Raw genomic sequence first — 13981 nt, forward strand, 5'->3', positions numbered from 1 at the left:
ATGACATTTCTAGGGTTAAGAATGACATTGTTGAGCCATCTAAACAACATGAGGATAGGGATATTATGGGCATAATGCATCCTATGCTTGGCCATCTCTGTATATAGCATGAGGTTGAGGATAATTACGGGCATAATGCACCAAATGTTGGGTCATCTGTGCAACATGATTTAGGTGGCGATGCAGAATAGAATTCACCCCTTACTGGTAAATTTAGCCAACTTAATGTGGCAAAAAATGAGTGGGTTGAACAGGCCCTTGATGATGATTTTGGAAGCATAGAAAGTTTTGCTGATGATGATTTTGGAAGCATAGAAAGTTTTGCTGATGATGATTATAGGGGAAATTTTTTCTAGATTTTAATGAGCAAACTGAGACGAAAAACCCATAGTTAACTGTTTACATTACATGGTTTAACAACACATACTCATTACAGAAATTTCCATCACACATTGACTAATTGACAAACATTCTTCCATGATTCCATCACAACTTATACAAACGACAAATATATATCAACCAAGGAACACTTGCGACCATCGTTTCATGACAAGCTCAACGTCTTCCGATTCATCCCCCCAAATTTTCCTAAGGAGCCAAAAAATAATAATAATTCAATGAACCGAACAAATAGCATCCATGGCACAACTAATACAAGCCCACACTTCTTTTTTGGTTTCGGGTCATCATTTCTCTCCCTAGCTTTAGCCACGGGCAAATTTCAATATTAGGGCCTATTTGGATACTGCTTATTTTACTGAAACTAAAAATTTATTGTTAAAAGTACTGTAGATAAAGATATAAGTTAGTTGAAATAGTACAACGAGCCCATGAATGTTACCAAAAAGTGCAGTGTGACCCATAAATAGTAGCAAAAATAAACTGAATAGTAAGATAATTTTAATTTTTCATTGATATCCAAACACACACTTAATTTCAGTTTTCTTATTTAAAGTTTCAGTTTTCTATAATACAATTAAAAAATGGATTTTATATTTCCAAAGTTACCTTATAATGGCTACATCCACGAAACCTTTTCTAAACTTACCTGTCGTCTAAGTGGTCCTCACTGTAAATCTAACCCCACATTCACACAAATACCCACTTGTGTAAAAGCTATTTGCCAAACACATGGAAGCCATGGAAGAGGAGCTTACAAAATGATGCAAATAAAAATAAAACTTTAACTACCTTACCAATATTGTGCGAGCTTGAATTAAACTTCAAAGTTCAAACACCCAAAAATTCTAGGCAAATTTTTGAAGTAGATGATCGAAAAGCTTGGATTTATAGAGAACATCAAGAGAGATTAGATGAAGCAGCGGATTAATTACAGACCCAAGTGTTTACTTTCTCTTTCACTGAGCATTCTCTATACTTTTCTTTTATGTTTTGATGTGTTTTAACTATTTTCTTTTAACGGTAAACAATGAGGTGAGTTATGGACCTTATGCTACTTAACAAAACTAATCTTAGACAAGTAAACAGTGGCGGATGATCAAAGGGACTAGAGGAGGCCTAGCCCCCCAAACATTTTGAAAAATATCTATTTTAATATATGATGTAATTATATTTACAAGTAGCTCATTGAGAAAATACAACTTGACCCCCTTTATTTATTATTAAATTTCTAAATACTTTTTAGCGTAAGCATAGTTAACAAATAATCCTCTCATGATGCATGTCAAGAGTGACGATATATATATATATATATATATATATGTGTGTGTGTGTGTGTGTGTGTGTGTGTGTGTGTGTGTGTATTAAGTTGTAAATAGCATTAGTGTTTTTAAACTTTTTTTTGGTGTGTAAAATGTAATAATATTTCCAAATGTAATGTTTTTTTTTTCTTATTCCATGTAATTTTCAATCGTTTTAACCACATATCTATAATTTATAATTGATTTAAATACAATATTTGGCCGCCAACAAATTGTTAAAAAGAAAACTGTGTTTTATTTAATATTTAGGTAACTTATAAATTATAGAGTAAATAATATGCAATGACATAGTATTCTTTTACATCTAAATAAATAAATAGAAACATAAAATATAAAATGAATTCTTCAAAGCATTTTAAATATATTGATAATGATCCGAACTTTTTTCTTCTTCTTGAGTTCTGTGTTGTTTAGATATATGGTTTAGGTTAATTGTGGTTCCCCCAAATAAAACTTCTTGGCTCCACCACTGTAAGTAAAGCAATACTTTCTAAACCACATAGACAAATGGCTACCACCTCAAACCATAGGTGGGTTCAGCGTAATTATCCTAAAGATAAACTAAGGCTACAAAATTTAATTTAACCTCATAACAACAACGCCATGCAGCCTAATTTGCACGTCTCTCTGCTTTCACCTTCTCCATATCTTCCACATCTTTGATGTTTTTCCTTTTCTGTTCAATCCAGCTCTTGATGAGATTACTATTAGCATGCTGGAGGGTGCATGGTGGTGCTTGTGAAGGAAAGGCAGTTGATTTTTCCAGGAATTGCCTCTGCTTCTCATCAGCTAAGCAAAGCAGCGATTCAGGACAAACTTCTTGAGCAGAAGATGGTGGGACTGGCTTGAAGTCCTGCAGCTTTGAGTACTCCGTGATGAGGTGAAACATGTAATCATAGACCCTATCCATACTTAAGGATTCCATTAAATTCTGCGCTTCTTTGCCTATTACCTTAGCCTGATAAGCCATATTTATATACACATAAACAAACAGATATATACAACATTAGAAAATATGTTGCTGACACTTGACCCTTAATTCATAAGCAAAAATATTATGAACACAGCAAAGTGGCTGAAAATAGGATTGATCAATTTGGCATTCCATACCAGTTACTAAACTTTCTTTTCACTATTTTTAGTTTGAACCGAGCTGAGCTAAAAGCAAAAATTATCACTGTAGTTGATAAGAATATATGGCAGTACCAAATCTTGTAGAAAAGTGAGTTGCAACACATAATAAAACATGGTGTAAGAGAAAGTGATATTGCTAAAAATGGTCACCCTTGTAAACATCAGACTTTATATAAAGCATGTAATCATAGACCCTATCCATACTTAAGGATTCCATTAAATTCTGCGCTTCTTTGCCTATTACCTTAGCCTGATAAGCCATATTTATATACACATAAACAAACAGATATATACAACATTAGAAAATATGTTGCTGACACTTGACCCTTAATTCATAAGCAAAAATATTATGAACACAGCAAAGTGGCTGAAAATAGGATTGATCAATTTGGCATTCCATACCAGTTACTAAACTTTCTTTTCACTATTTTTAGTTTGAACCGAGCTGAGCTAAAAGCAAAAATTATCACTGTAGTTGATAAGAATATATGGCAGTACCAAATCTTGTAGAAAAGTGAGTTGCAACACATAATAAAACATGGTGTAAGAGAGAGTGATATTGCTAAAAATGGTCACCCTTGTAAACATCAGACTTTATATAAAGCATATAATAATAGTTTTTGAAAAATACTGCAAATGAAAGTTCCCATTGCGTTTTCAATGAAATGTTTAAATACTTGTACCTTTTCTTGGCATGACCATAAAAAAATAGTCAATAGTTTTGAACTACTAAATGCAGTGTTGTTGTTTCTGTGGTCATCTCGCGGTAGTCATCATTTATCATTTTCACTGTTGTTCTTCTTACTAGTTAGTTAAGAGTGGTCTACCATGGAGCTTGAAGAGAATTACATCATTAAGCTACAAGAAGTACCAGTTCTTGTAGTGCTACTACCAACTACCGGTATTCATTACTACAAATATTGCGATTAAATGTTGTTAATGTTTGTTTGGGATGCACTTACAAAGCAACTTATTGTTTATTTTTCCTAGTATTTGCGGGTCCCACATGAGTCAACTACTTATTTTATTTCATTTTTGCTTATTTTCCTATTATACGTGGGTCTCACATGAGTTACCTACTTACTTTATTTGACTTTTACCTTTTATCTACAGTACTTTAAGCAAAAAGCTAGATAAGTGGGAAAAAGTAAGAAAAAAAATAAGGTTTTAAAAAGTTGCACATAAAAGCTAAAAGTTAAAACTTAAAAGGTGAGCTTATAAACTTTAGCCAAACAGACATGCTTAATCTACTGGGAAGCATGAAGCCAGACTCAGATAAGATCCAGACATATAAAAACTCCCATACTATTCAGATGTAGAAATGCCAGTATTTTATGGCAGCAAATTGACCAACAAGAAGAGACATGATATACTGAAATAACATTAAGTGGAAACATACCTTTGATGGGTGTGCATTACCCCAGTCAACAGCAAACTTTATAGAGGGGCATAAATTGGTAGGAGAGACAGGCCAGTAGTTTTTCTTGGGAATGAGACCGCGACTGAAGAAATCTTCATATTGTGGGGATATTATCAGGGAAAGAGAACCACATGATAGAATATACTTCAAGCTCACAGACCAAGCAAACCCTTCAGCATAAATTTTATATCTGCAGAGAATAGCCAGGAAAAAGAGCAACACAAATGATCAACTGCAAGATGAAAGCATATCCTATCATAGGACATTAGGTAAATAGAGTACATTGTACTGAGATATTTTGAAACGCCACAGCTAGACACTGCATGAAAGAAGTGAACCCCCCCCCCCCCAAAGGAAAATCCTAGTCTAAGTTCAATTCGAATGAGGAGGTTCTTCAATGAGTACAACTCCCATATAATTCCATCCTCAAAAAATACTCACAATAGAGGAAGTTGATCAAAGCCCAATCATCATTGAGGCATTTTGTGAGAAAAAGAATGACATGCAACACAAGAATGGTTAATCTTCTTTGCAAGTTTACTGATGTTTCCAATAGTGCAAGGCTGAGTGGTACATTAGGACAATAATCTAGATCGTATACAATTTTCATATATATAGGATAAGGAAAATTTGAAAGCAAAGTCTTAGGAGATAAAATGTATACTTTTCCTTATCTCTTCTTATTCGAGTGGAAATATAAAATCATATACACAACTGTGTGATGATTATCCTATGTTCTTTAACCACCAAGGTCAGTCTACACAGTTACTCAAACAGCCCATTAGAAAATGAGGATTCCCTATCAATATGTGACATTTCTAAGAGAAGTACTCACCGGTAATTACACTGATTTGATAGTTTGGATTGCTCGTAACCAAGTTTTGCTTCTTCTTCCCAATTCTGCAATGTATAGTAACAAGGCAAAGTCAAAATTAACTTTCAGGTATTTCATCACATCCATATGTTCAACTCTAAAAGAAAAAAAGGGGAGGGGGGGGGGGGGGGGGGGTGTTCACAAGGTAGTTCAAACTCCACCTGACGCATAATTTGTGCTCCCCACATCTTAGAGTCATTACATGTCAGCAACTCTGTACGAATAGGAGATAAAACATCTGGATTTCCTTTCCAGTATGCACGGGGCCACTTCTTTGACCAACTTAGACGTTGTGAACCCTGTTTAACATCATGGAACTCTTCATCCCAGGGCCTTATATTTGTCTCTGGCCTGTAAAAGAAACATTCTCATTTCGAGACATTCCCACAGACGAATTAATACCACTTCCAAATGCATCAGAATGATTGCCAAATGGTTCACTGATTTGTGCTCAACAAGCAAATTAAACTACTTGGCATACATGTTACATTTCATTAAAGGGGCTATACAATAATATGGTCAATCAAGAGGGAATATAGCAAAGCCATATTTTAACATTAAATGACAAATACTAGCAACAAGAACAAGAGAGCATAATGCCATAGCTTCATCGGTTCAAACAAAATTAACAAAAAAAAATTAAAGGGTTTGGTTTTCTGTGTCTAAAAAACACTTACCAACCCCAGAAAGACCAATCAGGAAATGGAATGTCATAGTCCTCCCCAGTGGTACAATACCGAAAAAGCGGCAACGGCATCGATTCATGCTCAGCTCGGTGAATTCTAGGCTTATCCATGCAATCAAACATTATATCCACATCAGGTACCATCCCAGGATACCTCTTGAGAAGCTGCAACAACCCCCATATAGTAAACATGGCTCGGCTTTGCACACACGCGTAGTACAAATCCACGAACAGCTTTCCACCAACGATCACGACCCGGAAAGCCGCGTATTTCTGGGCCTCCGCCAAATGGGCAGTGGAGACCCCAGTCCGAGCCCAGGGCTCGAGGTCCTGATGGATCCACCGGAAGAATTCTGGGCATTTCTCGCTGGGTTTTGAGGAATGAAAACGGCGGCGTTTGGGGACTGTGTTATTGCTAGAGTGACAAGCAAGGTAAGAGCAACGTAGGATCTTGAAGGCTCGTATTTGGCGGCTATCTTCGCTGAAGGTCTTGGGTTCGAAAAGGTGCCACGGCGTTGGGTTTAAGTTGTGGCCCGCGACGGTTTTGGTTTGGGAAATGGAGCTGCCTACCTGTTCGATGAAATGCCGGAAAGAAAAACACAATCAGCAAATAAAACGTAAAACGTAGAGCACCTGCTTGATGAAATGCCACAATTAAATATAAAAGAGATGGAAAGAGTGTGACCTTGTAAAGGAAGAGGGCAGTGAGGGCCAAGGCAGCGACAAGGGGGAGGAGATAGGAGGGCGTGCGAGGAGTGTTCTTTGGGGACAATCCCATTTTTCTTCTGCTTGCATTGTGCCTCTCTCTCTCCCATTTCTATTCTTAGCTGCCCGCGTTTGTTTACTGTTTCAATTTCAAACTCGCCAATTTTCTTGCTCGATTCCCCTTTTCTCTGTTGGGAGTTGGGACCCACTGTCTCTAATGACTTCCACGTTGCTAATTTTCTTTGGAGCGGTTTGGAATGAGTAATGCTAGGGACATGTAAAATGACATTATTTGTACCACAACTTGATCATGTAGCGAGTTATGAGTGGTAAAAATATGATGGTAGGTCTATGTGAAAACACCCCTCTACCACTTACAATTGGCCAAACACAGACGAATTGTGACATAAGTTGTATCATTTTATGTGTCTTTAGCATTACTTGTTTGGAATTAGTAAAAGTAAAAGTAATCCTAAATAACACAACAACAATAATTCAACAACTTTCTGTTTGCCTATATCTGTTAAGTTTTTATTGGTTCTCATTTAAACTCATTACTAATATTAATTTTTAATTTAATATTAATAAATAGGTCAAATTTTTTGTGTTTCTAAAATTTCTCATCAATAACGGTAAAGTTTATATTCTTTAATGATTGATGGAGAGTATAGATTCAAAATTTGAATCTATTTAATGGTAACTTCCAAACAACGAATTTTTTAACTTCTTTTTCACAATATTAGTTGTGAATTTTGTTGTATGTAGAGATTCAACCAATGGCGTCCGCTCCTGATAATAACTCTTTTATCATCAGACCAAGACACCAATCAATTTTTAGTGTAGGCGAGGATTGAATCCCAGATCTCTTATACAACCATTAGAGACTTTACCAATTGAGCTGACTGGAACCCACTTGTATGTCTAGACTTGGAGAAATTATATGGTTCTCATGATAGACCACAAAACTTGTCCAATATTCTACTAAAAAAATTTCATCAATTTAAAATTGCTAAGTCACTTTATGATAAAAAAAATTTTAAATAAAAACTAATTTCCTTTTTAAACTGATTCAACAATTTTAAATAGGTGAGAGTCTTTTATGGCCTGTTTGGATGGAAGGGGGAAGAAGAGGGAGTGAAGGGAAGTAGAGTAGAGTTGGTTAAAAATAAGCTAATTTTATACTAAATCTACTCTACCCTACTCTACTCTCCCTCCATTTCTCTCAATCCAAATGGACTATTAGTGAAATGGTGGACAAGTGACATAATCCACCATCAAGACCATATAATTTTTCTTAGACTTGATGTTAAAATAAAGAAATCTAAACTTTTTTTTTCTTGAGATGAATCTAAAATTATTGTTAGTTTTAAATAAATTGGAATGTTGGATACTATCATGGTACCTTGCATTGAGCTCTCTCTCTCTCTCTCTCTCTCTCTCTCTCTCTCTCTCTCTCTCTCTCTCTCTCTCTCTCTCTCTCTCTCTCTCCTTTTAGGCATATTCCTTCCCTTTTTTTCTATTTAACAAAAAACGTTCTTACTTCTTAATTTAGGTTAAATTTTGGCTGAGTTTGGATGCGGATGAAAAAAGGGGCGTCTGTGTTCAGCGTTTTTTTTTTTTTTTTTTTTTCCTTCTGCTGCACGCGTTTCACAGGGGACAAGGCTACTGTTCATGTTACTGTGCATGAACAGTAGCCGCATTTTGTTGACTTTCAGCACATTTGTGGGTCCCGTGTACTGTTCATGGGACCTACAAACTTCACTTTACAAATTTTTTTTTATTAAAAATGGGTCCCACGGTACTATTCACACATTTAAAAATTATTTTGCTACAGTGTTTTCAGTTTTCAGTTTTCAGCAATAAGCTCTATCCAAACGGACCCTTTATACTTTTAATTTTGAAGTTGCTGACGCTTATACATCAATCTTCTTATTCTCTCTCTCATTTTAGACATTCCTTTTTCTCTTAACAAAAAAAAGTTCTTACATTTTAATTTTGGAGGTCCATTATACATCAATCTCTTTACTTTTTAAGTTTACTATTTTTTTCATCAACTATTAAAATAATGTCAATGTATCTCTTTTATTATGGTCCATCACATTTTTATTATTAACTTGTTCAAAATGACATCATTATGGAATGGGCTAACAACAAGATTTTAACATAGATCGATGAAAAGCACACATTGACATTATCATAATACTCTATAGTGTAAGTTGCAAGTTTTCATAATAAAAAGTAAAATAAAATTAAAAGCACCCCAAAACTCAAAAGGTATGGTTGGAGAAATTACCAATAAAATGATATTTTGATTACAATAAAAATAAAAATATAAATGAACAATGTCGGATTAAGGCATGAAAATCTCGCTTTCTTTAAGGAGATTCAAGCCCTCTGCAATTAACAAAGCCTAGAAACCAATGCAGTAGAAATTCACTTTTGACTTGTCCCCTCTAAGATATAACAGCCTAACAGTTCATTGTGTAGCTCGAACCAATTTTGCATAAATGGTTGAGGTTAAAGCTCCACCAAAAGAAACATCTTTCTTTGGCCTGAAAGCTCTCAAGTATTTAGGAATATTATTGAATTCACTCTCTCTCACACAATACTCTTTGCTTTAACTATTTCTCTTCATTCACTCTTGATTATAAAATTAGTCTGTTGCATAGCTATATATATAATCTTCCAACCTTTCTTATAACATTCATGTTATTTATTAGTTTAAATAACTCCTCTTAATTAATTTAATTTTACTTACATATATGTTAACTTTTTTTTTTAACAAATTCCACTATAACTCATCTCTTTATTAATTTTCAGTTAATTTAAGTTTTGACGTAATTCAATTTAAAATGCACTAACAAGTATAAATAGTACTTGTCTTTAATTTTATATTATCCTTAGCATTTTTACAAAATAAAAAGCTTAATAAAATTATGTAATTGATGAAATATGTTTAGAGATTTAAAAAAAAAAATAAAAACGATAGAATTTCAACTTATAGCGTCAATTCTATGATGATTGTTCTTTATTATCAGGTCCAAGACACCAATTGGTTTTAGGTATAGGTGAGGTTCAAACATCATATATATTTTATTTTTTATTTTTTTATGAGAATATTTTAACTTTATTAAGAATAAGACAAATTCAGATATTTTATTAGACGACAAGAAACTTTACCAATCAAGCCAACTAGAATTCATAGAAAGGAAAAGTTAAGACAAATAGCAATAAACTATGAGTTCCAATTAGTTCAACTGGTAAATTCTCTTTTTATCAAATAAAAGATCTAGAGTTCAATTTTCTTTTACATAAAAAACTACTTGATATTTTGACCTGATGATGAACAATAATCATCACAAAGCACCATATGTTTGAAAAATTATCATATCTATCAAGGGAAAAAAAACTATGATTTATTGGCTTAGGTGTCTTGTGTGCCTCATTATGGGTTAGCACTCGTGCTACCGATGGGGGAACAAAATAATGACCAAAAAAAATCCACTAAGCAGAATTATGAATGAATATAATTGTGGTAAATAAATATGATACACAATTTGTACTATAATGAGATGTGAGTTTTTTATTTTTTATTTTATTTTAAAGAATCATATTGAGATATGAAATTGAAACATATTTTTTCTTAACTACAAATAATAAAAATAAAAATAATAAAAAGTTACCCCTCCTTCTTCTAGTCTACAGAATCAAGAATTATCCAATATAATGATAACGGAAATTATAGACTTTCGTCCCTTAGGTCTTTAGGTGATATTTAGATATGAAATTGAAACTCTATTTTATCATGACCAAAGATAATAATAATAATAACAAGTTACCTCCCCTTCTCTAGTCTATAGAACAAAGTATTTTCCAATATAACGATAATGGAAATTATAAATTTTTGTCCCTTAGGGCTTTATATTTTGCCATTTTAGATTTTTGCAAACAAAAGAATAAAGGTGAATACACACTATGAAAGTTTCATTGTAAAGTTTTATATGCCTTTTATTTATTTATTTAAATAATTCAATAGTTATGTAGAAGACTTAAACCTTGGATATCTCATTGAAAAAGATCAAGAGATACCAATCAATTAAGTTACAAGTCTTTTACATAACTTTTATTACACTTAACACGTTATTCACAAATTTTATCATAACATTCCAATTTTAATTTTATGGTTATTCACAAATTTTATCATAACTCCAATTTTAATTTTATGGTTATTCACAAATTTTATCATAACATTCCAATTTTAATTTTATGATTATATAGGTAATAAAGTTTTAATGATGGTACCGTAAACTATTTTTACAATATTTTTACAAATTATTGATGTGACAAATTCTTATTAGTTTTCATATAAGTCATTCACTAACATCACTTTTTTACTTATCAATAACCACTCACTATATCAGCAGTTTGTAAAATAGTTTATAACTTTAACATTTTTCCTACGAGGTTTACTATTTTCTTTTTCTTTTTTGGTAAGACCTATGAGGTTTACTGTTATGATTATATTAGGTTACAAAGCCTTAATGAGAATGATTATACGAGTTTTAATTTTATAATTATATTAGGTAAGGGCTTTAATTTTCAGTATCAAGATAGATTGCCTGAAAACCATAGTTAAATGTTGGGGTATTCCAATGTCTTCTTTGAATGCCTTATTATCCTTACAAAGTATTGTGAAATTTCATAGTTTTTCTTGAGACCCAACAAAAATTTATAACAATTTCACATCATTTCTAAATTAGTCTATTGCTTCACACATGGGTCATTAAAAAAATATAGGGGTAAACTATATATTTGATCCCTAACTTTTAAAATGTATTTCCATTTGGTCCATAACATTTTAAATGTGTTATTTCAGTTCATAACATTTTGGTATTATGTCAAAATAGTCCTGGTCGTCAAATGGTGGATTAAAAATGATGACGTGGCTAACGGTGATATTAAAATATTATATTTTATGCTAAGTAAGCCACATGTCCTTAAATAAAAAATAAAGAATAATATTTTATTTTAGCTTATATTGATCTTCATTACCCGAATCTGAAGATTATAAATTTTCTTTTTCTATACTTTTCTTTTCCTTTGCATTCTCAGGAACTAAACATGAGCTAAATATCCCGAATTCAAAACTCAACTCAAAACTCTTCACTCCTCACTTAATTTTCATCACTCATCACTTAAAATACTACAATTTCTTAAACCCCACCCGTTTGGCACATTGTTTTCACTTCATATCACTCAAATATTTTAACTTTTTGTGGGACCCATACCTGATCACTTGGTCAGAGCCTCACTTGTTTCTTGATTTTTTTTTTTTATAGGTCTAAGATGAGAAAGGCCAAAAGGAAGGAAAAAAGAAGAAGAAAGAACTGATGCTTGTAGCGAAGAAGAACAGAGAAAGAAAAGTTTGTTTCTTGATTTTTTTTTTATTTTAATTTTATGGATTTGAGATGAGAAAGGCGAAAAGGAAGAAAAAAGAAAGAAAGAACTAATGCTTGCAGCGAAGAACAGAGAAAGAAAAGTTTTGTTTCTTGATTTTTTTTTGTGGGTCTGAGATGAGAAAGGCAAAAAGGCAGGGAAAAAAAAAAGAAAAAAAGAAAGAAAGAACTGATGCCTGCAGCGAAGAATAGAGAACGAAAAGTTTGTTTTTTGATTTTTTTTTTAAGGGTTTGAGATGAGAAAGGCAAAAAGGAAGAAAAAAAATAAAAAGAAAGAAGGAACTGATGCTTGCAGTGAAGAATAGAGAAAGAAGAAAAAAAAAAAAAAAAAGTGGCCGGTGGGAGAGAGAAGGAAAGTGACTTGACAAGACAATGGGTCCCATGCATGTGTGTTTAATTACGAAAATGCCATGGAAATTGAGTTTTGATAACTTGAAAACATTTAAAATGTGTTTTCAGTTTCCATAACTCATAATTCAAAAATCAAAGAATTGAGTGATGGAAACAAAAACTGAAAACACATCCAAACACACTACTCAGTCGTGGGACTCACCAATTTTGAGTTATGGGTGATGGAAACAAAGTTATGAGTGATGGAAATTGAAAATCCAAAAACTCATGTACTCTTAGGGCTTATTTGGATTGAGTGGGGGGGGGGGGGGAGGGGACAGGAGTACTCTACTCCCCTTTTTTGCCTCTCAATTCAAACAGACCATTAAGGATTTGCTAGGATTGAGGATTCTAAGCAACTTTTTTTTTTTTTTTTTTTGATAGGAAGATTCTAAGCAACTTGAGCATCAATACAAGTGACAATGCTTTCCCTACAGAGGAAAGGCCAAAGGCTCTAATGAATTTAAAGAAACCATAGTGCTTTTTGTCTCTTTTTTTAATATTTCCCCCAATTTCTTATCCCCAAAATCAGTCCTAAATAATTACTACTCTTTTCTCGCATCATTCCTTCTTTTCCTAGAAATATAATTAGGATGCCTTGATTCATTTTAGTTTAATTAGCTTCTCGGGTTTGTTACAACTTACAAGCCCAATCTCTCTCTCTTCGTTTGTGCAAAATCCCAAATCTCTCGCGGTCTTTTTTCTTCGTTATGTTATTATTATTTGTGATTAGTTTCATCTATTTGTCGCATGATAGAGTTGTTCGTTGGTGTTTCTTTCTTTGTTTTTCATTCTTCTTTGAAATAGGTTATATCTGATGTTGTTATTAAAAGATTTGAAAGTTGCAGAGAAGTAATTGATTTGGAAGCCAAAATTCAAAACTCAACTTAGTATTAAATTAAACCATCTTTGGTTCTCGAGAAAGCAAAGGAAAAGAAAAGTAGAGAAAAAGAAATTTTCTAATCTTTTTTCTTCCTTTTTTTTTTTATGAGAGAAATTTTCTAATCTTTAGTTTCTGGTAATGAAGATCAATATAAGCTGAATTTAAAAAAAAAAATTAAGGATATGTTGCAACTTACTTAGCATAAAATATAATATTTTAATATCACCATTAGCCACGTCATCATTTTTTTATCTATCACTTAACGGTATAGACTATTTTGACACAACAGTAATAAGTTAGAGACTAAACTGACACATTTGAAACGTTATAAATCAAATTAACATACAACTTAAAGGTTACAGATCAAATGTGTAGTTTACCTAGAAATAAATTACATGTGATGGATCATGTGTGGGTCGATATACTAATTTGGAAATTTGTATCTCTAATTTTATTAGAAATTCCAACCAACAGAAAATTAATTGTCGAAATTTTGTATTAACTGCTTGGATGAAATTAGTGATAATATGGATTTTGAATATATTAGTTAAGGGCTTTAAAGTTTAAACTCTATTTACCTTTTATATATGTACGAATGTATGCATATGCCATGACAGGTCTTGACAAACTAGTTCCTTGTGGCTGGTCTTGGCAAACTTCTCACAGTCAGCTTCCATGGTGGTCCAATAGTATCCAATTCTCAGTATCTTATT

At 32.8% G+C, this 13981-nt stretch overlaps 1 protein-coding gene across 2 annotated transcripts; it reads right to left on the minus strand.

Moving 5' to 3' along the window:
* Nucleotides 1–2098: 2098 nt before the first annotated feature.
* LOC142606801 (uncharacterized) lies at nt 2099–6692 on the minus strand. Of its 2 annotated transcripts, none has more exons than XM_075778138.1 (6): nt 6520–6692; nt 5827–6404; nt 5311–5500; nt 5111–5175; nt 4255–4465; nt 2099–2679 (listed from the first exon to the last, which is right to left on the minus strand). In XM_075778138.1, the coding sequence occupies exons 1-6, from the start codon at nt 6610–6612 to the stop codon at nt 2332–2334; spliced, it is 1485 nt and encodes a 494-aa protein (XP_075634253.1). In that variant the 5' UTR covers nt 6613–6692; the 3' UTR covers nt 2099–2331. The 2 variants fall into 2 exon arrangements, with proteins under 2 accessions (XP_075634253.1, XP_075634254.1); XM_075778139.1 differs by lacking the exon at nt 2099–2679 and adding an exon at nt 2856–3105.
* Nucleotides 6693–13981: the final 7289 nt, after the last annotated feature.

Source organism: Castanea sativa, chromosome 8, assembly GCF_040712315.1.
Source record: "Castanea sativa cultivar Marrone di Chiusa Pesio chromosome 8, ASM4071231v1".
Taxonomy (NCBI): domain Eukaryota; kingdom Viridiplantae; phylum Streptophyta; class Magnoliopsida; order Fagales; family Fagaceae; genus Castanea; species Castanea sativa.

Coding starts and splice junctions, on each gene's coding strand:
- LOC142606801 (XM_075778138.1), bottom strand. CDS start 6,612: ATGGGATTGTCCCCAAAGAACACTCCTCGCACGCCCTCCTATCTCCTC. Junction 5,176..5,310: donor GAGCACAAATTATGCGTCAG/GTGGAGTTTGAA, acceptor TATACATTGCAG/AATTGGGAAGAAGAAGCAAA. Junction 2,680..4,254: donor GTAATGCACACCCATCAAAG/GTATGTTTCCAC, acceptor ATGGCTTATCAG/GCTAAGGTAATAGGCAAAGA.